The sequence below is a fragment of the Agelaius tricolor genome, unplaced genomic scaffold (genome assembly GCF_023055355.1).
Source record: "Agelaius tricolor isolate 1412-34295 unplaced genomic scaffold, bAgeTri1.0.p SCAF_12, whole genome shotgun sequence".
In the NCBI taxonomy this organism is placed as follows: domain Eukaryota; kingdom Metazoa; phylum Chordata; class Aves; order Passeriformes; family Icteridae; genus Agelaius; species Agelaius tricolor.
In genome coordinates this window covers 22,684,955-22,710,073 of record NW_027269272.1, presented here as the reverse complement: position 1 = coordinate 22,710,073, position 25,119 = coordinate 22,684,955, and the positions used below count along the sequence as shown (strand labels likewise).

Sequence of the window (25,119 nt, the reverse complement as noted above, 5' to 3'; positions counted from 1 at the left end):
ATGACATCATATGAGTCTTATCTACGGGTTGCTCTTACTGATCAATGGCATCACTCTAGTAGTGTAAATAGCTTCTAATGTCCCATCTTCCACCTTCAAATAGATTCTGATTATTTATGATGGCTGTTAGGTTACAAGTCTGAGCTGCGGTTTGGATTTATTTTCTACTTACAGCTGCTGTGGATTTCAGGTTAGATAGGATTATTTTTTAGTTAAGATGATGAAATGGGATAGCCTTGTCATGGAGCCTAGAAAAGCCTTCATCTCATTTACTCTCTGTAGCAATTTGACTGTGAATCAAAGACCTTAAAGGCTTTTCATTAAATAATTCAGAATGTTAAAACAGAAAGTGCTGGTTACTTTTGCCAGGTTCAGAGCAGCCTAATCAATTTACAGTTAAAAAGAAAAGGAAAAATATTTTTCCTTATTACTAAACTACAAAGAAGTTTCATTATGTGCAGAACTGTATAACACAGCCTTACAAAATTGTCATGAAAATATAACAGCTAACAGAAAAATCTGCTTGTCATCTTTTCCCATGGTGATCATGAAAAAACTAATGATGTTTTACTCACTCACTCAACAAAAACTATTCACCCCCAGGCTAGTCGATATTTGGAAGGATGATATAATCTCTATATTTCTTATGATAATGAAAGTCATGTCTGCCTGAATACAGAGCTTTAGACATTTTTTTAATATCTATTGCATTCTCATACCCCAAAAATAGATCTTGTAATTGAGAACTAGGACACACAGAACAACAGCACATGGATAAACAAATGCACATAGGTTCCCACTTGCCACAACAGATTAGGGGGGTCAATGGCACATTAACTAATTCATTATTCAAATTTCCAGAGTCAAGTTCCTCTTTTGCATTACATTTAGCAAGTGCACCATGTTGAGAGGCATCCTTGAGAGAATGGGTCATTTTTTCCCAGCATCAACAATAATTAATAACTGGTTAGTGTTGTCCAGCACATTTCTCTAAAGAAAACACCCTAATGACGCTGAGGAGGAAATCAATAAGGATAAAAATGCAGCAGTGATAAATATTCTGCTACTCTTATCCTTTGGTGACCTTCTGAAGGGCTTCAGATTTAAAGGGTCATCCCACTACAGTCTTTTACTCCCCTCTTTACCATAATTCATCGGTTAATATGTAACTCCGAGCTGATTACAACTTACCTGGAAATGTCTTTTATGCAACAGCAGTGCACAAGCCCCTCAGTGGAACAGACCTGGCACATTTTTTAGCTCTCCTTATGGCAATTTAGTTGCAAATGATAAAAACCTCACGATGGTATTTGGTGTGATAACTGGACAATGCAAAGACCTTTGGGTTTGGCCTGAAAGAATCCAAAACACGCTCCAATCTTTGTATCTGGGTGACAAGCACTTACTTTTCCATCCAGTATTTCCTCCTTAAGATTGTTCTGTTTGGTGAAGAGCTGTTGTGCTCAGAACAGCGCACACCTCCAAGCGCTACTTTACCTCGATTAAAGAGTAACCATAGCACCAGAGGTCACCTGGAAATGGAAAGTCTTTAAAACATGCCAGCAGAACAACTGTCTGGGCTGGAGGCTTTCAAAGGACAGTTTAGCAATTACCAATAAAACCCTGATGGCACCTTTCCAGTCTCTACTATTGTTTGAGCTTGCAGAAGCGCGCGGCGATACCATCGTTTTCGCGCGTCCCCTCTCCCACCCGTGGTAGGCTTTCCCCTTGTTTTCCCTTCAGAACATGGTAATCTGTTTCTTATTCCTTAGGTGAAGTTAAAACCTCGGTGGGGAGAAGGAGGGAATGTGGCTGCTGGGCGCTGACAATGGCTGTTTTGTCACCGCCAGGCGCTGGTGGCCATCGGGAAGCGCGGACGAGTCCAGCCACTCGATGCCAGGGTGGATGATTTATTGCCTGAGTGTCTTCGGTGGCAATTGGACCCCTTCCCGCTGTCACTCACGCCTTGCAAAGATTTGGTCCTAAAGAAGAGGTTCCCCCTGGTCTAAAGAGATTACAATGCTTGTCATAAAGTGTCTTTTAGTGGAGGGAAATGGGTATGAAAATGGGTAAAGAAAGGAAACAATTGGAAGAGGAGAGAAGATGGATGTTCTGTAACCTTTTCTCAGAGACCCGTTTCTCCTTCTTTTTCTCCTGTCTTTAGCAGGTTTTTGTTTTGGCTGATGACAATGCGTAATAGCCTGATAAATTGATTTTGTGAGTCCCTTTTCTCATCTCCTGAGAAGACACTAACTCGTTGGGACTTCAGAGGGCTCTCAGAGGCAGGAGACAACAATTAGTTTGTTGGGGATGTCAGAAAGGAGCTTCAAAGTTTTGCCAGGAAAAATCCTTTCTGACAGATCAGTGCTGACAACGTTGGCAGCTGCTAGGAAAAGTGGAGCTGGAAACTCCCTCAGACTCTCAGGAGCAGGGAAAAATTGCAGGACATTAACTCTGTACAGTGGCTTGGACACTGGTGCTGTTGCTTTTCACTGAAGCATGTATGGCAATAACTAAAGCTTTCCACAGGATTAAAGAAGATTAAGAAACATTTAAAATCAAATTTTTTCTAGGCTTTTGGTTTTTTTGTTGTTGTTTTTTTCTTTCTACAAAACCTTAATACATAACCTTTAAAAATTTTCACAAAATCAAGAAAGCACGTCATAACAAGATATGTTTCTGCAGACCTGAAATAGGTGGTCTTGATGCTTGTTTTAAAAACTCATTCTAGAAACACCGGTCTATGTTTTAAAAGTGAAACCTCAAAATGCTCAATTTTTTTTTGCCTCTTGAAAAACCAAGAAAATAATTAGTGACTTTCTGAAAGCACTCACACATCAAAACCATTTGCATCAAGGTATGTTTTTGTGCCTCCCAGTACAAACCTCACAGAAGAGCTCTGCTTATAAAACCCCCTGAATTCAGCCAATTTCTAAGATTTCTAAGCCTGGAAATAAAAATATCAGCCATTTCCTTAAGGGAGAAGCACTGGTCAGTCCAGGCTTGCTGAAAAGAAGCCACTAGAACCAGTTTGTTGACAGCTCACAGATCCAGAGGAAAGCTGTGTTTCACAGGTTTTGGGGAGGAGGATCTGACACCGAAACCTGGCAAAGGCTTTGTGAACTCCCACAAAAGAAGCTGAGGACAATTAGTCTCTATTAAATTGATAGGGTCACGTTACACAATACAACTGCATTCCAGGAGAAGGGCATTGCACGTGTTGATATGGGCTCTGGCACATCTGTTGGTTCCCTGATACATGTTATGAGACACAAATATTTATGTTTTATTTCACCACAGTTAATATGAATTTTTGCTGTTAAGTGGAAGATGCCTAATTCTGTGCCTCTTGGTAAATTTTCACATAAACACATACCCTCCCCAGACTCCCCTGTGCCATGATTTTACTGGAGATCTCAGAGAAGCAGAAGTAGCTTTTCTTGAAAAATTTTGAGGAAAGATAAACTCTCAACACCAATATTCCTATGTGATAAGTCAATAAAAAAATATTTGATAAACTTTAGAAATATTTTATTTCTATCATCCTATACCATATGTATATTTGATGCAGGTTAGTACCTACACACCTTATTGCTTCCTCTGTTTATTTCCTTGATAAACTGCAGTGAGCTGGGAATAAACCACATCCTGTCGGAACTGATCCTGCACAAAGAAAGGTTCCACTGAACAGAACTTATTTGAAAAGGAAGAGGAGGGATGAAGTGTATGGATAAGGAACTAAACCAGACCTTTAAAACCGGGGAGAAAAGGGCACGTTGTGCATTCAGTAGTTACAGCCAATTTCATGAGAGTATAAATTGCTTTGCCGAAAATCTCTTTAGGTGCATTAATGCTGTGGTAGAGACACAGCTCTGCAGTAATAATTGCACAGTCATTTGCTGCCTTTTAAAATCACATCAGTCCAAATAATATCACCCAGGGTTATACATCCTGCTAGAAGCAGTCTATTAATATCACACACAACAAAGGTTCAACAGATCTTGACTAAAGCCCAGATTACTGGAAAGGTGAGACAAGTCTGGTGTGAGAGCTGCAGACAAAGTTAGGCCCAGCAGACATTTCTCAGTCCATTTCCTGTTTCGAGCTGTTACTGGGAGGTGAAAAAGAATCAGGGTATGTGGGAAAAAATGCCTTTCAAGTGGGAGAGAAAATACGTTTTTTTTCTTTCAAAGATACACTAGAACTCAATCAGGCTATTAATCAAACAGATAAAACTGGCACTTCAGTCCCTGCCACTGACAGAACTCTGTGCAGTAACAAAACCTTCTCAACACACCAGGAGACTCTTAAAATTCAAGCACTCTCAAACTTAGCAGCACCCCTGAGAGCCACAAATTGAGAGAAATTAATTCTGTGCCTCTGCACCCCTCATTACCAGGAGAGCTGAAGTAGGTCAAATGCAAGTTAATCTCTTAAATTCCACTTTTGTACACGGATGTTAAAGCAGCCATTACTTTTGCACTGGCAAATGTCTCCAGGCTAAAGTGCAGAACTTTAATAAACCATAGCGGGTTGGTATTGAATATAATTCCAGGTAAATGCCTGATTTTTTTTCTTAAATTTTAGTGTTATCTCCTGAAATGCCCACCTCATGCATCACTGCAACAAGCATGTCTGAAAGGTTTAGCTGCACCTAAACGCCTATTTGTGATAAACACTTCATTCTTTTGGAATTAGTAAATGTGCATGAATGTTAAAACAACTCGTTTTTGTCATTTCAAACATGAAACAGCAATGCCAAACTAAAGATGATACCAGGAGAGAGGCAAGCATGTCTTAAAGGAAACAAGTCCCTCCTGAAAGATGCAATAATCCTCTTCACATACCAATGCCTGTATCAAGAGATGTCCAGCAAAATTTACATGTTCCAGCCCTTATTTCACTACACATTATACAAAGGTGATCAGATGTGGATTTTTAAGTGAGCAGATACTTCTGGACTCCAGTCTGGATTCTTTACTGACAAAACCCACCAACACTGTATTTTTATTTTTGTACAGGTGCATCAGTCCTGAGAGCCCAGCTTTTAAACTGCTTTCCCAAGGAGCACACCATCATGGGTAGAAACACAAAAAGCTGGCGCTATTCCTGATAAAACCAGTGGCAAAACTGCCTTGCCAGTCTGTGCAAATGCATCCACACAAGATGTCATGTCCATCTCAGAGAGTGACTCCAATGGAATTGTGATTTTTTGGTCATATACTCCATCAGAACTTGCACACAACTCCTGCTGATGCCAAAGGGAATTGCATGCATGGGAAGAGCCCGTTAGATTTTCTACAGTGGCTTCCCTTCTCCTGCTAATTCACCCATGGGTGATGTCCCTTCTGACAGCAGCAATTCCATGATAAACAATATATTCCTGTCCCAAGCATTCCAGATTTACATTATAAACCTTGGAGAGAGTCACATATCTTCAGGTCACAGCCATACCTCAGTATGGGCTGGCCATTGCATATTTCTCCCTGTGCCTAATGCATCTTCAGAAAACACCCTGATTGTCAGAAATTTTGGGTAATTATCTCCAGTTCCAGCCTAAGTTCAGTAGCTGTCTACAGATGGTGGAGAACTGAAAAAAAGAATAGTGAAAATAAGGAAAGGGAAGAAAGTAAAGAAGTGGAGAGGAAGGAGAGGAAGGAACGAACAAACTACAAAAGAGGATTTTTATATTGTGATAAATACTGGTAGCTTTTTGAAATATTGTTTAATGACTGCAATAAAATAATGCTGAAAATCTGCTTCTACATACAGCCTGCACATGCATGGGGAGCTGTAGATTTACTGCCATGATCATGTGTTAGACAGTTGTGTTGATTCCTCCATATCTTTAGAAGCAAGTAATAATGACAATTTTTGGAGGTAATAAAATTTCCCGTGTCTCTCGCATTAATGTGTTTCTATCACTGGCTTCTTAGAGGCATTTGGAAACAATCAACTTCTTATTTTAAGGAGCCTTACGATAAGGTATCTGTGAGCTCTGCACTTGGGGTAATTGATCACATTTGTTTCCTGTACGAAGGTTCGACTCCTCTTTCCCTTAAACTTGGCATGTTTCTCATTACCCCATGCCTTGTTAGCCCAGCAGAAATGCTCTGCCGTGGTGAGTGAAAACAGGACGATACTATTACAGAGCACATCTAATCAGGGATGGCAGCCCTTCCCCATCTCCAGGACCCTCAGCACCCACAATCTGCCCCACAGAGCCCTCCAAGGGAAGCAGGGACATGCTGCTCTCCTGGCCACTCCAGCAGCACTTCTGGCCTCCAGGCTGCAAGTCCTACATGGTGGTTCTGCTTCAGGAAGGGACCACAAACTCCAGAAAATGACAGGAGGCGCACTCAGTCTGTTTTTCCTTCTGATGATAAAAGTGTCAGCTTTAAATTCAGGAAGCATCTTTGCCTTAGTTGTGAAATACCACATGGTAGCACTTGTCTGCGAGGGGGTTTTTAATTTCACAATACAACAGGGTTTACTTAAAAACAGCCCTGTTACTCACAGAGCATTTAAAAAAAAAAAAAAAGCCATTAAACTTGCTCACAACCGAAGAAAAAAATTAGGTTTTTTTCATGGTCTGCCTTTACATTGGGTTTATTATGTTGGAGTGGATCATACACTGCTTACGTTAAAGGAAAGTCATGGCACTGCATCTACTTTTACCAGCAGAGAATTTGTCCTCATTTATTTTGATTGAAAAACTGCTGTTATGTTACATTGTAAACGGACTGGTCCTGTTGCATGAAAAATGTGCAGCGCTGTATTTTTAATTTCCTCTTCTTTGCATTCCTTCTCCCCCTTTCCTACCAACAGTCGAAACAAGAAAACTTGAGCATTTACCAGAAAGACAGAGAAGCAACTTTACCTCTTAACTCAAAGCCATGTTTGTACATGAACCAGCAGGGAGGATTTTAATCAGGCCTTGCTGGCTCCGAGAAATCACCTACGGACAGCACAAAACTGCTGCAGGAAGAGAGGCTGGGAGGAGGCAGGCTTTAGGGGCATTTCATTTGACTTGCTATAGACTTGTTTCTTGTAATATCTCATCTAAAGAGCCAGGGAGTTTTTACCTACTGAGAAAATAGCCTGTAACAGCCTTTAAAATTCTTGCAGCTGGCCAGGTTTGGTATTCCAAGGTAAAAGTCTCTTTCCACTAAGGGATCTGCAGTGCTTTCACTAAGTGTTCTTATATTCAAAAACTAATGTTGAAGTTATTATTAGCAACACTATCTTCATCTCGTTGAAGTTAATATTCAGAGTTGGCTACCACTGAAACATTTCAGTTTAGCAGAAAGCAAATACTTCATTGGGGAAATGTTAAACCCCGTGAGGGATCATTACCAAGTTTAATTGATGGTAAAAAAAAATAAAACTACTAAGTGGGAAAGAAAAATCCTGTACTCCTAGTGAAAATAGATTTCACCAAGAAATGAAACATTTCTGGCTGTTTCTCCTCTGAATTCCCTTCTTTTCTAAATATGCTTTTCATGCTGTATCTCTGCAGCTCACTGTAATCTGCCTAATTTGTTCCCATGCTCTTTCTGGGCTGTCTTTCCTCTCTGACCATCTTGAGAACTTCACACATTGTCAACCTATCATAGGTGAAAGCTTTTGAAGATCTACTACTTTTCTCCAAGCCTAATAAGGTCAGTGACCTTTCAAGCTCTACTATTTCCTTTTCTATCATTAGCCTGATACGGGCATCAGCTACCTCTCAATTTTCTTCATCTCTTCAATGCCTCACTTCTTCCTTTGGACACTGTCTAATTAGGAACTTAATTTCCTCTTCCCTGATGGAGTTTTTGATAATAGAGAGATCCTATTCACCCCTGAAAGACAGAGCAGCACTATGATTTCCTGCTCAGGGGTGTCTTCAGGTATGTTAATTAATTTTCATGGTGCCGGGCTCTGCCACAAAACCACAAAGAGCAGCAGCTCCTGTAGGAAATCCACCCATGGGGAACAGTCCTGCCCAAACTCAGCCAGGCTGAGTTTGGAAAGGAGGAGGACTGGAGGCATGGAAGTAGCCAAGGATGAGGTTTTGATGCCCTGAAGAGCCCATTTTGCATTTCTGAGCCAGTACTGGCTTCTCTGTGGAAAAGGCATCACCTTCCACCAGCTTGAGGGAGACTTTGTCACATCCCCATTCCCCAAATCCACTGTGCTCCAGGAGAGGATCTTCCCCTGCCCTACAACCTCGTGCCACAGCCATGATCTGTCCACTTTTCCCGCACACAAACCACTGAGCACCTCAGTCACACAAAGGCAAAAAAGAGTCTGGGAGGATCTGAGTATTTTTTTTCAGAACTGAAATGTTTTAAAATAATTCCAAAAAGTGCCCACTTTTTTTTTTTTTTTCATGAGCAATTATGGCCAAGGGAAATGCATTCTGTGGGAAAATCTTCATGCTAATTTAAAAGCAAAATGTTGTCCAAATAAACAGCCTTTCACCTCTTGCTACACTATTAAGGAAATTTATGATTTGTTCAGTTTTCTTTAGCACTTTTACTGCATTTTTCTTTCCACAGAGTCACTGGCTGCTCTGCCACGAGCTGTGCCCTTCCTCCCCAGCCAGGGCATGTGCCAGGACTGCTCTGCCATCCTAAAGGCACTGAGAAATTTTTGGTTAGGAAACCTCTAACACATCTATGCCTGCCTCTGTTGGCTTGCACAGCAAGTGCTGGGAGCAGAGCTGTGCTGGAGTTGCTGGCCTTGCTTCAGGAGGATATTTGGCAGCATCTAGCATGTCTGTCTGGGAAATTTGGGCAGTTTCTGCTCAGTGCTTGATGAAAGGGATGCCAGAGCTGCCCTAGAGATGCAGAGCTGGCAGAGACAAGGACATAGCCCAGGGCAGATGCTCCCACACTGCCACCCTGGGACAAGGTGGCAACAAACAGGAGATTCACTGGAATTCCCTCCCCTTCTCCCCATCACTGCCTCTTTTCTCAGGGGTTGGTTGTTTTGTTTTGGGTTTTTTTGTGGTTGGTGGTAAACACAAAAACATCTGTTAAAAAAACCAAAACCAAACCAGCAAAGCCTGCAGCCTGCTTGTCTTGTGCTGGGGACAGTTCCGAGGCCAAACTGCACAATACTGGGGCAGAAGAAAAACACGAGGTTTTCATTCCCCTCGTACTGATCCTCTCTTGGTCATTCCCCATCTGTTCTCTGACATAACCCAACACAAGAGCCCAAGTCCCCAGCAGAAAGCTTCACCTGCTGCTGTTAGCACAGCCCCTCCACGCTGTGGGGAAGGCTCTGCCACTGGCTCTGGAGTGGGATTGGGGCACCCAGGGTCCCTGCCTCACTCACCTGAGGGTCCCCTGGGCTCCTCTGCGCTGGGCAGACCCCCCCATACTCAACCTGCTCTCATGCCTGGCAAAAAGCTTGCTCAAAAGTGGCACATGCGGCGGGGATTCGTTATTTCAATATTTTCTTGGTTTAGTTGGCGTTTTGAAAGCCTCAAAAATTTAGAGGTGAGACTCCCCCCAACCCCTCACCAGCACCATTCCTTTCCTTCTTGCACACCTATATCTCAAAATGACCACATTCCCACATAAATTTTAAAATTGATCTACAAAGTTTCTTATTAATCTTTTGCTTCTGAACTAAAGCATTCCCTTCCCCAGTGTCAAAGCAGAAACAACCACGAGACCGTGTGGTGCATCCAGGAATGTTTTGTGCCCCTGCACGCCTGTGCTTGTGCATTTTTTCTTCCTTTCTTAAGCCAGGGTTTGAGATTTGAGTTATTCTGCAAACAAGACCCAAGAGAGACACAATTAGACTCCCCTGGAGACTGACCCCTTATAGTGCCCACCTGTAGCCGGACCCAGATAGCATCCCAGTGCAATGAATTAGCACTCTAAGCTGATTAGAGCAGCTCTGCACAACTCTATTTTATTGACACAATGAAGAGAGGACAGAAAAGGGCCTGAAATGAGAAAATCATTTCCATGCTGACTGAATTAAAAGAACAAAAGAGCTCCTTGCAGTTGCAGCATTCAATTTGTCAGAAAAAAAGGAAGCCACTTAATGGATCACAATAGATCTGAGCAGACAGATGAAATTTAAAACTTCGGCATGAGTGCGATTACCAGCTAAACATATTCTCAATCATTTCCTCCATATGCATAATTTAGTTGGATTGTTTACTTGGAGGGTTTGTTGGGGGGGGTTTTTTTGCAAAAACACTATGTGAGATGTTATCTCCTAAGTGTCTTTGCATCCCATTTTTCCCAGCCCGGAAGGTTGTTGTGTTGGCTCGTAATACATTTTGTTGTAACACAAATTGCACTAAATTGTGGCTGCCTACGTTTGCCTTTCTCCCCTGCCTCCAGAAGTAAATTAATATTTTCAGTGTATGGAAACAAATAATGCAAGATCACCTTATTCCAAAGCAGACCTAAATTGATTATAAATCACATGCATTATTCTGCTCTGCTTCCAGGAGAACAAACATACTGCAACTCCTATTCTAGCAAAATATATTAGTTTGTGCCACTATAAACAGCCTTCTCATTAAATTTAGGCTTAAGCTAACTGTAATAAGACAAGAATACAGACTATTAAGAGGTTTCTCTGAATGATATATATAATTACTTACAAAAGAGATATGCAATTTACTTTAGCATTTTCAAATCAAAATCCACTAACCCATAGAAGGAAATATACCTTTAAAATAAAGCTGTGAAATAAATTGAAAACATCAGTATTTTAGGCTCCCTGTCCTCTAATTATGTAAAAGCTTGAATCTGAGTCTTTCCTAATTCAAAAGGGAAAATCAATTGCATCTGTAAAAATATCTGACTTTCCCAGATTATATTTTCTACATAATGAAGTATTAAAACAGCAAGCACAGTCCTGCAAGTATATTGGCATATAAGGAACATCACCTCCCTGCATATTCCTTGAAAGCTAAATTTGGATTATGGAGAAGGGAGCCCTTTCTTTTTCTACACAAAATTTTAAAAGCTTATATCTTGTTACAATATTTACAAATCAAATATCTCTTGCAGATCCAAAATGTGAACCAAAAGTCATTTTCTGAGCCTCATTATGACTTCAGAACATCTGAATTCAGAGCTATTGCATTGATTTGTCCTGACATATATTTTTATTTTTCTGAGAATGTTTTAATCAGTTCACTTGACGTCCTTTTTACTATTCAGTTTGCAATTTTACCAGCTTGTTTGCATCTAATTTTGAGGTTTAAAAAAACCCAAAAACAGTAAAAGAATTATAATTGCTTATAACTCCCCTGTTTTGAAGCTGATACTCTGCTAAAGAGAAAACCAAGATGAGCACGGGCAAGGTTTACTTCTGCTGGCTGCTATTACAGATTTGCCTAAGCATTTCACAGGGGTAAATACCCAAATCATTCAGGGAATGACTGACACACTCTGACATGTGGTTAACAGCCTTACCCTGTGCTTTGCCTCTACAAATCTCACTGATGCCAACATAACCTTCCAAATATTTCAGATAATCATTTTCCCCCTACTCTTGAAAAAAACTTTTACAGCCACATCTGAACCATTCAAAGGATCCCTGATTGGAAATGTTACTGTAACCATTTATTTTTTTTTAACCTCCTAAGTGATTGAGCTTTTAATATATAAATATATAAAATAAAGGTAAATGAATATATATTTATATATAGTTATATAAATATATATTTTAGTATATTTATATTAATAAATACATATTTAAATATATTTTGTGTAGATATATATTAAAATATGCATATATAAAATAAAAAATATATTATAATAATTTTTAAAGGCCATGCATGAAGCTTTGGGATATTTTAGCAAGCTCAACGTAGTGTAACTTTGCTGACAGCCTGTCACATTTCACTGACTGTCTGTCTGGGATCCTGCGATAACATCTGCATTCACTCAGGGCGAGAGCTTACCCTAAGACAAAAAAGTGGGTCCTGCCACATAATGCTCCATCATTCTGTCAGTTCTGACATGGCATCTGAATTTTTTTGAATCACTAAACACTTTTGGGACTCTGGTCCTTATTATCTTTCCTTAGTTTCTATGCTCGCTCGGCAATGCTGAAAAATGTAAAATGTGCAAACAAGGTAGTGGACGGCTCGGGCTTTTTGTCGTCTAATCCTCAGCCCCTCATTCATGCTCACTGTTAATCTCTTAAGACATTATAAAACTGTTAGACAAAGAAATGTGAATACCTCTGCTTCTAAGCAGAATGGGAGGAAACCAAGGAAAATCTGGATCATGCTAAGCTTTTCTTTTCACCACAAAAATGGTAACTTAAACCTGTTGCATCAAATTATTTATAATTCCCAACACTAAGGCTGGCTTTTTTTTTTCCTTCTCCAGCATTACAGAGCGAGCCTGGCAATATCACAGGAGGAGGAACGGTACTACTGAGCCTTTCCAAACACATCAAATGTGTAAGTTACGCACAAAAAAATCCTACAAAGCCCATGAGAATATGGGCAAATTGGGTTTTAATCCCTTCGCTGTTTTTTTGCTCAGCATGGCACAGGGCTCACCATGCTGTCAGGGCGGCTGGAGACCACTTTGGGGGATTTCTGTGCTGCAGAAGGACCAGGGGCTCGGTGGGCTGGGTTTGATGGTGGGGATGCTGCATGGGACAGGGCACGGGCGCCTCCAGGCTGGCTGAAGCTTTCCTGGATGGATGAGACCAGGGCCCCATTTCACATTAATCCAGCTCTGTTTGGAGCCGTCTGCTATTTCAGGTCATCATTTCACTCCTCCTGACTCCCACTGCTGCGGGGGCATTAGCATGGGGACAAAAGCTGCTCAAGCACCTATTCTAAACCCATTCAAACTCAAACCCACTAAAAAAATCACACCCAAAAATGATACTGTTGCAATCAGCTAAATTTTATTCAGGAATGCTGGGGCTGAAAACTAGAATTTTCATTTTCTACTTCTGCATTGTTGTCATGGGTGGTGGGATCAGATAGTCCAGTCTTAAAATTGCTCCAGAAGCACAAAAGTATTTGAATGCAAATGCCAAACAAGTCACTCTCCCTGAGCTAAATACCTACCACGAGGGTTTCTTTACACACAGAAACTTCTGTTAAAGTCATAATCTTCAAATAATTATTTAAACTATTGTGAAATCTGCCTAAAACATGTTTTATTCATCTCTGTTTGCATTAGTGAGAGGGAAAAGGGCTTTAATGAGGGAAGTTGAGATGTTGCCTTTTTTGCAACAATGCCAGCCATCAAATTGGTGAGATGACTTGAGAAAATCAGCTTTTGAAAGGGAATAATGAGGGTCCATACTGGTAGGGATTGAGCTGCTCTGCTAAGAGTGGAACTGGTGATATTTCAAGCAGAGGGAAGTGTTTGTGGGAAGGAACGAGCAAACTGCATCCACAACAGGGGGGATGCCCCAAGCTTAAATGAACTGAGGGACACCGAAATCTTGACATGAAGAGAGAGCTGAGAAGGAAAAGATGCAGTAGAAAACTAAAATATATGCAGCCAGAGCCTGGTTGGCAAACCATGTACACAGCCAGTGCTGGAGGCAATTATGGCACTGACCTGCTGGAAAATAAATGGAGGAAGATGAGGGCCAGATATAAAGGGCAGGGATAGATGGGACTTACAAAAGATCGGAAGAAGCTAAGAAGGAAGGTTTTCACAAGGCTGAACAAGGATTCCTGCTGACTCCAAGGTTTTGGGACAATGTGGAGAACAGCAGCACCAGTTATGAGAGGAGGAGAACAGGGAGAAGGAAGTAAAGAGAAGTGCACAGCCCAGGGTCAGCAGGCGGATGAAAATGCAATTTGAGACCACGGATCTACAAGCAAATAATAAAAAAGGTCTCTTCACACAGTCTTAACTGGGGGGGAATTGGTAAAATACTGCTCTCTGTGCAAGAGAGGAGGTGTGTTTCAAAGGCAAGGCACTGAGCTCACTGCTGCTCACTCTGGCCATCAACACCATTTTGGCACAGAGGGTTTGGTAGGGTCATTTCTGAGTTTAGCATTAAAGACAGAAAAACTGTTTTCTCTCCTCCTTTTTAGCTGCTCATTTGTCTTCCTACACGTGTTCGTATTCCAAACGGGTAGATGCCAAGTTAAGACTGGAAAGCAAAATCACTTTTTCTACACTAATATGCAAATTTTCCCTTATTTGAAGGTTATCTCTAGATCAATACTTACAATTTACCTTTATAGACTATTTTCTGTAAATGCAGTAATGCTGAAGCTTTCCCATACCCAAACTTCCATTTTCCGCACTAGGAGAGCTTTACCTTTTTTTGCACAAAATCAACATTTCTACCACAGTTTTTAAATACCTCGACCACAAACCTCTTTGAAAATATTAATACCTAGATTTATTTTTTAGTAAAACACCCGCATAACAAATAGCTACATATTTGGAAAGCCCATTGGCTACATGAGGGTGTTTCAAGAAGATAGAAGGGAGCTGAAGGCTCCTTTTGGAAACCCTGAGCAACTCCAGGTCTCCAGCACAGCCCACTCTCTGCCTGTTGCCAATACACTTCATCAAGTTAAGACTAAGAACAACACTTTGGGAAACCCACTATACACCAGAGCCCCCTTACGCCGTAGGCTTCACCTGATGAAATGTTATGCTTTTTGTGGGCTCTTTTACATCTTTCCACACTAAACACGAGGTCTGTGCTTTAAAAGGAAGGGCCACTTAACATTTGTATTTCTTTCCCAAATTAATGAGTATTGTATGCACCGAAGTTAGCGTGATCACATAAAGCCAGGCAGGATTATGACAACCCCTGTCCTCACTCCTGTGCATGCCACCTACCATTCAGCCAGGAAACATGAGGGCTGTCATGACAATAAAGCTCCATATTAATCCTCTCTGGGGTAGAAATACCCTATTAGCCAATTGCTGGTTTCTGGTTTTATTTCCAAATAAGTTTTATTTTTTTAATTTACCTGATGAACACATCCTAATCTGCAGGCTCTAGCAAACAAAATATGGGCTTTTTATTTTGTTTTTCAGTCTTTACTAGACCGAACACCCAGATTGCAATGCTATTTTTAAGCATCAAACCTCAGTGCTGTGTCCTCTGAAGAGCATGTGTTTCTCTGGGTTAATAAGCATCTTGCCATACCCCAAATCCTGTGTTCATTTGCTTCTGTTTAATGACGACCATCTCCTCCTGCCCACATGTATGCTCGTCTCTCCACTGCTTGTTGAGCCATCAAGACACACCTTTGTTTCATTTAGTATGCAATTTTCACCTCTGACCCAAGAAACTAGTCTTAGGCTTCCTGAACTTTATTGCCTGTTAATAGACTGCTGGCTCTCTTTTCAGCAGTCATAGAAATGGTGGAGAGACATTTAATTGAAAAGAGGGACAAAGCTAGAGCCTGAAAGGCAAAGTCAGTAAGGTTTAAACAAAAAAAAAAAAAAAATCCAGCAGTAATATGTTTGAGGAGGTTTGGATATTCTTTACAAGTTCGTGGCTCTTTACATAAATAAGAAAGACATCATTGATTTAATTATCTTCCCGGGGAACAATGGTGTAATACCCTGAATGGTGCTAAATGATTGATCTGGTAATTCATCTTCTGCTAACAGCTATCTATGCATTTTGTTTCTCTCCAGTCCTCAGCCCGGTGACATTAGCAGCAATGTCACGGAGCAGTGCTGGGCTTTCATAAAACACCCACAGATGCTCTTTCCTGCCAGTGTTTAGGGACACATGGTTATAATTTTGTCTGTATTTCTTTGTCGTAGATTACTTTTAACTACATCTGTTCAATTAAAACAGAAAAAAGAAAGACACAGCTAGAGCCCATCAGCTTTATATCAGAAGAAGCCTATTAATGAAATAGGGAGATTTAATTTTGTAAGTGTTCTGATGGGTGCGAGATGCCTTTATGTTTTTTCAGAAGTTCTGCTTGGTGAATAGTTAGGAAAGGACATTATTACAGCATAAGGATATTATTGTACAAAGAAAGGCATTATTAAAAGTGATTTATTGTCCCATGTTAGGAAACTTATAGGAAAAGTCTGATAATATATTAAACTTGTTTATTATGGACTTCATATAATTTTTGAATAATGCTGCTTTTTCTTTTGACAAGAGCAATAAACTCTGCTGATATAGACATACGTTGATTATCCCAAGTCAACTGTGTTGCTTAAAGAAACATGCCCAAACAATCAGCTTCTGACAGCTGCATCTCTTGTTATTTACAATAGCCATCACAGTAATAACTCACCATTTCTATATTAATAAGGCAGTGAAATTTATTATGATGGTATTGAAAAGTTATTAAGTACTGCATCCCAAGTGACAAAGTACCACAGCACTGTCACTATCCAAAAGCAGTTGCCCATCCATCACAAAGCTTTCCAGATGGTCCTGCATCTTTATCGCTCCCAGGTTGGTGACATCACCTGTTCACCCACTCAAAATTGATGATGAAAGCAAACAGATCTATCTTACTTACATTTACCAAATCAATTTAATTTTACAGGCCGTGGCTTAGTGACATATTGACTGTTTTCCTTAATGGCATCTACTGTACTTAATGCAAAGAACTCATCTCTGAATCCTGGCTTGCATAATGTGGCATTTCATAATAAATTTTTTATAACGTATTTATTTAATGGGAAGAATTATGATTGTTTGTCAGTTCTATTAGATGCAATTATTATTCTCTTCAGTTTAATATTTTTTATTTTTCTTTCTGATGTTGTCTTTCTTAATGGCTAAATTCAATTTACCCGTTTTGTCTTTTAAAGGGATGTCTGGCATATCTCATTTATTTTTCTTTGTAATTTGATAATCTCAAATCTACTCCAATGGCAGTTTTTGTCTTTATTAATTGAATGCTCTTACCTGCTTGGACAGAATATTACTGAACTCAAAAGCTACCTTGGTGGTGTTTAAATAAATAAAAATCTCTTTGCTCTGAAGAGAAATGCAAATTCCTGAAACATCCTCTTGGTTCTGCTCTGAAGAAGGTAACAAAACTTCCTTCTCCCCTTCCTACTCCTAAGTCCACTTGACCCTTATGGTTTCACTCTGCTTCCCTCAGGAGTTAATGCTCCCCCTGATTAAATTAAAACCTCAGTGGCTTTGTGGGCAACACACACACAGACCTACAGAGAGGTTTCTGTGGCTTTAGACTCTGCCATGAAATGTGTGATTTCCTGCCCTCAAGGTCAAGGACACGGTGGAGCATCCACTGTGGCTGGAGAAAGAGTCAATTCCACACAACCCATTCCGGGTTTCGCTGGGACAAAAGCTTTTGTGAGATTTTCCAGCTGTGCCACACCAACAGCTGCTCAGCCTCCTGCACTGGCTGAAAGCCTCTTCCTGAGGCTGTTGCCACGTTGACCTTGGGTTGGCTCAGAGCCTCACCAGCCCCCTAAGCACAGCCCCAGTGCCAGGGCTGGCTCAGAGTGGGGGTGAGCAGCACCTCCCTTCCAAAAAACTACTGCAGCCTCTCAGCTCCCTTGTGTGATATTGATCTGAAGGTTTTCTGAGAGCAGCTCCCCTGGCCAGCTGAGGAGGGAGCTTTGGTGTTCCCCTCCCAGCAAACAGCAGCTCTGCCTGACCAAGGGAAGGTTGTGGTCTTTGCCCAAAGAAACAAAGCACCACATCCCACCAAGCTCATGCAAGACTCTGCTTAATCATATTAATCAAAGAATTAGAGGAATTGAAGGGTGGAGGAGAAGGGAATAATAAAGAAAAGCAACACAGACTAATGTTGAATGATCCCTCTTGTCCTCAGCATCTTCCACCCACACAGAAAAACCCAAAGGACCAACAGCTCCCCTTTGCTGTCAATACATTTAATTGAACTGAATGACAAGTCCACCTGCTCGTATCTTGCTATTCAAGGAGCTAATATTTGCTCATTTGCAACTATAAACTGTGTTCTCCAGGCAGGGAGAAAGCTGGTGATAAGCCCAGGGAGCTGGCTGGAGTATGGTGCTGACATCCCCTGTGAGGGCAAGGCTCTGCTCATGAAGCAGCATCTGCAGGGACTCCTTTTGCTGCAGCCATGTCTGACTCAGGCACAGCCTCACCACAAGACCCAGATGCAAACAACAGAAGAATTCAGGCTGGTAACACTTGCAGCAATGCCCTTTTTGTGCACAGCTCTGGAGGGGCTGTCTGAAGCACCCTCGTGCACGCTCACCCCAGGCAGGACACACGGCTGAACTCCATCCCATGCGCACCGAACACCGAACACCGCGTCCCTTACAGAGAGCTTAACACGGCAGCTAAGCACGTGCTTAACTCAAACACCTGGGTAATCCTGTTGATGATAAGCTCGTGCCTAAGTGCTTTATTGGACCCCGGCCAGAGTGCTCTATGCCTTGCAAAGCTGAGCTCCAAATGGGATAAAGCATCACCTATGCGCTGCAGACAAGGTAAGGATGTCACCCCCACCTGCAGCTGCCAGGAGCGGATGATCTGTTGAGCTGGGGGAGAACACGCTCTGCAAGGCTACATTGGTCCTGTGTTGATCAAAAAGCAGCCCCACCTCCCACTATAAAACAAATCATTCCTTTTTAATTCCAAATAACAGAATAGCCCACATCCTTGTTTCTGGTTTTGCTTCAACAATAATTTTGCGAAAATCCCTGGAGTCTCTATACTGCTGCAATCCATATGAAAGGAGAAAACCTAGGCAAGGAATCTCTATTATGCTTCCCTGCTTTCCAACCACCTGGCTGAGTGTGGTGCTGTTTTGCATGTTAATGCTGTTGAAAACAATTCAAGAAAAAGCCAAGATTTGGTCTGTAAAAGTCACAGACCAGTGGCAGTGTGAAAGTGTCAAACAACAGCAGAAAATGAAGGGTTTTATTGTTTAACACTAAGACACACTCCATATCCCAAAGAAAAATATTCACAAGTGATGAAGTCTTTGTTCCTTCTATTTTTCTTTTTGAAAAAAACATTATCTAATGCTCTCTCCCAGAGGTATTTTCCTGACTACAAGGGAGTTATTTCCCTCAGCAGTCACTGTTTATTAAGAATAGCTTAACTGGAGTTTTAAGATGTGAGAATTCCACGGGAAGTTATTTAGAAGACTTTTTGCTCTGTTTTTATTAAAAACAAAGCAAACAAACACAAAAATGCTGCTTTCAGCATTCTGGCATAGATTTTCCCAAAGAAGGACCCAAAAACAGAGGCTAACATCTGTACATAGGAACTGGTTGGTAACTGCCACTGATTACAGTAGAATCCTTTGGATGCTAAGAAAACCAAGCTATTGGTTTAGATGCTACAACCCAGATTTGCAAGCATATAGACTAGATTTCATCTCTAAAAGCCTATACTGTTTTTTTAACATTATTTAATTTTCATAGCAATATATGGTACACATAAACCTCAGAATCTTGAATAAATTTAATTTTTAAAACTGCCAAAAGAAAGCAAAAAAAGTGCAGAATTAAAGCTTCAAACTGCAACTATTCCAGTCCCTACAAAACAGTGGGAAGCTTGTACTCCAGAACAATTTTTAGGAAGCTGTGCAGTTTTCTCAGAGGACTCACATGAAAAATGTTAGAGGAGACATAAATAAATAGCCAAATGGCCTCCTAATTTCCATTTAGAAGTAATAGCATCAGCTCAAGCATACTCTACCAAATATGAGTTGTTTTTCAGCCTCCCTGGCATGACAGGAAAATATACTCAGCTCTATAAACAGATTATATGCTGCTTTATAAAGCTCTAAAATATTTTTTTTACTTCTGTGACAGGTTTGATTTATTAGAGTTTATTGCTCCTGGTTTTGCCCTCCTAGTAAAGAAATAAAAGTTTAGGATCAAAAGAGCTGTGAAGAATTTGTTCTTATGAATGAGACTTTGAGTTTGCTAGAGCAGCAAGAGACCTGAATTTGGATGTTGGCTGTCCTCTGGCCCAAGGTAGGTGCGCGTGCTTTGGCGACCTACTCAAAGCCTTGCTTTGAAATACTCTCCCAGTTGTTTTTCATAGCAGGGCATGAACCACGATGAAATCACTAAATTTGTGTTCCCTCGCTTTTGTTTAAAAAAAAAAAAAAAAAAAATTACTGCCATCCCTTAAAAGCTTGTTTTCTTTGTTGATTAAGCAGCAGTCAATTTTCCCTTTTCAAACAAGCACCGAGCAACAGCCTCCCGACCTCCTCAGATACTCGGGCTGCCGGCAAATACTAAAACCCCCGTGACAAACTGCAAAAAAGCTCGACCTTTCCCCTTGTCCGGTGACCCCCTGTTCGATTTGTACTTTAGCTAACCAATACCTGATTAGATAATGCTCAACTCCAGCCCCACAAAATGAGATAAAATTCAAATTTATGGCTTTTCATTTAAACTGATCTACAGCACTCTAATCATGACCCAAGCACGACTATATCACAACAAATTCTTTTTGTCCTGGAGTGTGTTTTATGGCTGAACTGTATAAATGGACACAATAGACATTGTTTTCTTGGACTTGCTCTGATGGAACTCTGTGTTGATCCCATAGGGAGTCTTGCTATAGGGGAATGTAGGAACAGGCTCCATGAAATTCCTCAGCCTGCTGCAGAAAATTTTTCTTTATCATCAACTGCCTGGCTGCAGAATTTAACAGCAGCAGTTCCCTCAGCTTCCACTTCTCTCCCAGGCTAATCCCAGTATCAACTCAGATGGATATCAGTCACAAAAACTGGAAGTCAGAAGTGTCCCACAGCTGGAAACACCCAAAACTATGACAAGCTTTTGCAAAGGAGAAAAATTTATTTTTCAAAAAATGTAGTTACAGTCCAAATTTGTGTGTAACAGAGCAACATGAGCAGTTGGGACATCCCTCCTTCTGAAGTCACCAGCTGGCTTCTAGAGCACCATGAACTACCCCAGGAATTACAGGTAATCAAACATGAGAGAGCATCATGTCACAACCGATACAATTCACTCATCAAACAAGTGGAAAGATTTTAAAACCTCTCACACTGCAAAATCACTTAAAACCCACACTCAGCGCCACACAGAAACTTTGGTTCTATCCTTCCTCCACTTCAGATTGAAACTAAATTTCACCTTCATTACCAGCAACAGCAGAATGAATTCTCGTTTGTTAACTGGTTTGTTGGCACCTGGCTGGACATACTCCTTGTTTCCCAAAAATGCCCATTTAAGCAGAAAACAGCACCAGAAAAGCTTAAAGACCATACTTAAACCTCAATAATGATAGTTTTCCTCTCCATCCCACACTGCCTTTAGCACTGCCTGAGCCCACACACCAGTATCAGCGGTGGATTCCTGAGGAGTGTGATGATGAGCATCTGGCATGGAAAGAGCATCACTGAAATCCTCTCCAGCACTACCAGGATCCCCCACATCCCTCCTCTAGCCCCAGCCATCACTCCATGCCATTTTACTCACTGTGTAAACTCTGCTAACCAGAATTTCTTTGTCTCTCTTCAACTACAGTAAATGTATCTAACCCACTTGTTCAAAAAAATATTCAGTTTCAAGTTCCTCTAAGCACCACAGAATACTTCTGGGTGAGTGACCAAAATGCAGAGGGACTTGACTGTTGATTTTCTGTGATTTTGCTCCAACATTTTTCAATAGCTTGCCCCAGCTGTCCCAAATAAATAACACCATTCAAATGGCACGAGTCCTGCAGCTTGAAAGGGATTCAGGCTGCCAGCTGGGTTTCCAGCACTATCAAGATATTCATTTCTTGTCTGAATATCACAGACCCCAAAATCTGAAATATTCCAAGCAGGAAAAGCAGTCTCTAATATTGCCAGCATCTAAGGGTGTGAAAGGCTAGATAGATTTCCCTCAGTTTTAGTGTGATTATCCTGTCCTACGGCACTTGAGTGTCCAGTCTAAAATACCCTAATTTTGGAAAAATGTTAAACCTGCAAGTACAGCCATGTATCAACAGTTTTTGCTTTAATTTCTGTTATCAATATTTGAGCTTAATTGTGGTATGGTTAAAGGTCAGATTTTATGGTTTCCTGGTGCCTTTTTCAAATAATAAAGATTTCTCACTAGCAATTATATTGCATCACAGTCTGTTAACTCAGTAGAGTGCTGCCAAGTCTATGATTTCTCCTGACACTATTCTGTCACATTGTCACAGGTCTCACAAGAGTTTAAACAGCTGGATGGAAAGTTTGTCATGAACTCCCCGAGTGTTTATGGATAGTTAAGAGCAAATCAAGCTTCCATTTTCCACCATATCTGCAAGGCTCTGCTCCACAATGAAGCTTCATTTTTCCTGGGAAAATGAACTCCCATCTCTCCTGAGGTCAGGCGTGCCCCTGGAGAGCCACACAAACCCTGCATGGCTCCCCTTATCAGAAAGCAAAGGAAACGTACAGATGGAAAGCAGAGATTGTGCTCTGTTCCTACAGCACATTGTTAAAACCATGAATAAAGCCATGCAGGAACATTTGTTACATCATAACACAACAGCAGCTCCACTTGATGTTTGAATCCCTGACCTGACCATGGACCAGGAGCTCAGACAGATCCTCAGTGATATCACAGTGAGGAAAATGCTGTCCCTGAAGGCAGGGAAAGCAAGATCCAACACCTGTACTCACCAAAGGAGTCCATGAGCTCCTTCAGAGAAAGGATTTCCCAAAACATCTGCAGAAGTAACAAGAACCACACCATTCCCATGTGTGCTGGGTATGGCTCTAGCATCCAAACCTACTTCACCAAATGAGTGGCAAAATTCCCATTAAGTAAAATGGAAGCAGGATCAACCCCCCAGCTTTTGAAGCCCCCTAGTAGCACAAAGTTTTTCAATAGCAAGTCTAGCCGTACATCACTAGATTTAAGGGTTATTTTAATCATTGTTGACAGAAAGTGGCAATTCACAATCCTGAAACAGCACCCGGTTTCATTTCAAACCCTACAATGCAGTGATTTTGCCAATCCCTCACCAAGAGACAACACAGGACTATCCAAGACATGATTAAAAATGGTATAGAAATGTTCCAACAACACTTTTTCCTCGCTTTCCTCAAAAGGAGCATCACCTGCCAACATCCACCCAGACAGATTTCATGCATGAAGAGCAATATTAATTTCTGACTTTTTTCTTTTTCAATTTACACTCATCTCCATCCAGAACCCTGAAAGGCCACAAAGCAGTTTGTGCACATAAATTTGCTTTGGCTGCTGCAGGATAAGACTCAAATTCTGCAAATATTTGTGTTTATAGATAGGCACACAATAACTCAACAGACCAAAAGAATGTAGAGAAAATCTTACCTCCCAGCCGTAACTAGGATCTTTCAGGTGTGGCCGCTGCTCTCCTACAAAAGGGCCAAATTTTTCCCCTGCTTCAATCTTCCTTTTGGTCCATATCCCTAATCCTGCTCCAGGAATGTTGGATTCTCTGAGCTCAAACTCTGAAGGAATGGGAATGTCATCAGGAATGTATATTGGAGCCTTGTAAGGAGAGCTCTCCTTGGGTGTGAAAGCTTCGCTGGAGGTCGCTGGAGAAGACGGCTCTTGGATGCTGATGGATGTTGGACACTGGACATTTGCAGCCTCTCCATCAGCTTCTGGCACCTCCCCCAAGGGAAGTTCTGGAAAGCTCTCATACAAACATTCATCACCTGGAAAAGAAGGACAAACAGTAGGATTTGAAACACCCTGACAAGGTTTTGCACATGAAACCGTTTCAGCCTGCACGTGGAATGGAAGAGACAGCTTGGGAGACGGCACCAATCACTAATCCTGCAGCAGAGCCTCACCCTGGATGGAGCTGAGGCTTTTCTCTGGTGTAGGCCTGGGGATAACACAGTGTTTCTGAATATTCCTGACATCAAAAGTGGTTTGCATCACTGAGCACAGGCGAGGGAATTGCACACAGATGTAAAGGCAGGCACACCCCATTGTCCAGTCAGGTCTGGATACAGCACTGCACCCCACACGTGCTTTGAAATTACAACTGAAAGCCAGCATTACATGTTACAACTGAAATCTAAGAGAAGTAAAAAGCAGGAAAGCTTCATTGGTCTTGCAGAGAGACAGACTGAACCTAAAGTAGCCAAAATTAAGTTTGATGGCCTCCAATTAGTCTTCGGAGAAAGGATCCAGCCTACCACACAACTCTTGGCAAGAGCTTCAGCTGATGTAAATCAGTGTCTTACCATTGACCTCTAAGAAATGCAATGGTCTAAAATAAGTTCAGGATCCAAACAGCACCTTATAGAGAACATGAACCTTCTCCTCTTACAGTTGCAAAAAAAACTGGGGCAGATCCAAAACACATTAAAAAAAAAAAACTACCTTCATCTCTGGGGTTTAGCCAGCAAACAAAAAAAGAAGAAAAAAAATTAAAACTCAGTATTTTTGACAGCCTAAAATGTAAGACTGATTATAAATTCCTTTTAGTCAGAAAAGCAGAATTACTTCAGTCGGGGGCTTTAGCTGCACCAGCAATACAACGCTTAACTCAACTCTACATGCAAGAGGGTCAAAACAGCAAAACTAGCCAAAAAAGCCTTCCTTACTGTTTATATTCATTTAATGTATTCATGTTCTTAGGGTTTTATACACACCAGAACTCATTCCACTTAATTCAAACCTAAATAGGAGGTGAGAATACTGTTCTCCAAGGACTGAAACTAAGAGATCAGGTATTTAAAACCTGAGCTTGAGAATATTTGCATAATATGGTTGGCCCAGAAATGAAAGTGTTACACTGAGCTTGGCTTTCAGAATGACTCTGTTTCAGTGAAGAAACAGGAAACTTTAAAATGTTCTTTCAATTTCTTGCTCATTTAAGAAACTATCCATGGTAGATTAGCACCGTATGGCTTTTCCACTGGAAACTGGTCATAGCCCATTGTCTCTCACATCTTTGTTACATATTATCTCACGGTTTTATATCTGTACTTTCATGCTTCTGGTACTGCCTAAGACAAACACTGGGACATAACAAATCATTGGAATAGATTGCTCCCATCACAGGACTGGCAAACTGGATTCTTCATCTGTGAGCAATTTATTCACAGCCATGAACTGTTTTTCTTTCTTTTATGTGGCACTGGCTATGACCTCATACATGTCACAGGAAAGTTCAGCTACCCGTCCCCTCGGCCTCCGGTTTGGCAGACTCTGCCTGCACGTTAACAATTGAACC

The 25,119-nt window shown here is 41.1% G+C and overlaps 1 protein-coding gene across 1 annotated transcript in view; it reads right to left on the bottom strand.

Moving 5' to 3' along the window:
- Positions 1 to 1,840: 1,840 nt before the first annotated feature.
- LOC139594654 (histone-lysine N-methyltransferase MECOM-like) overlaps positions 1,841 to 25,119 on the bottom strand; it is a 166,933-nt gene continuing 143,654 nt past the window's right edge. The window contains exons 2-3 of the mRNA XM_071437015.1: positions 23,238 to 23,587; positions 1,841 to 2,005 (exon numbers count right to left, since the gene is read on the bottom strand). Of these exons, the coding sequence (XP_071293116.1) occupies positions 1,841 to 2,005; positions 23,238 to 23,587 (515 nt within the window). The remainder of the gene's footprint in view (positions 2,006 to 23,237; positions 23,588 to 25,119) is intronic.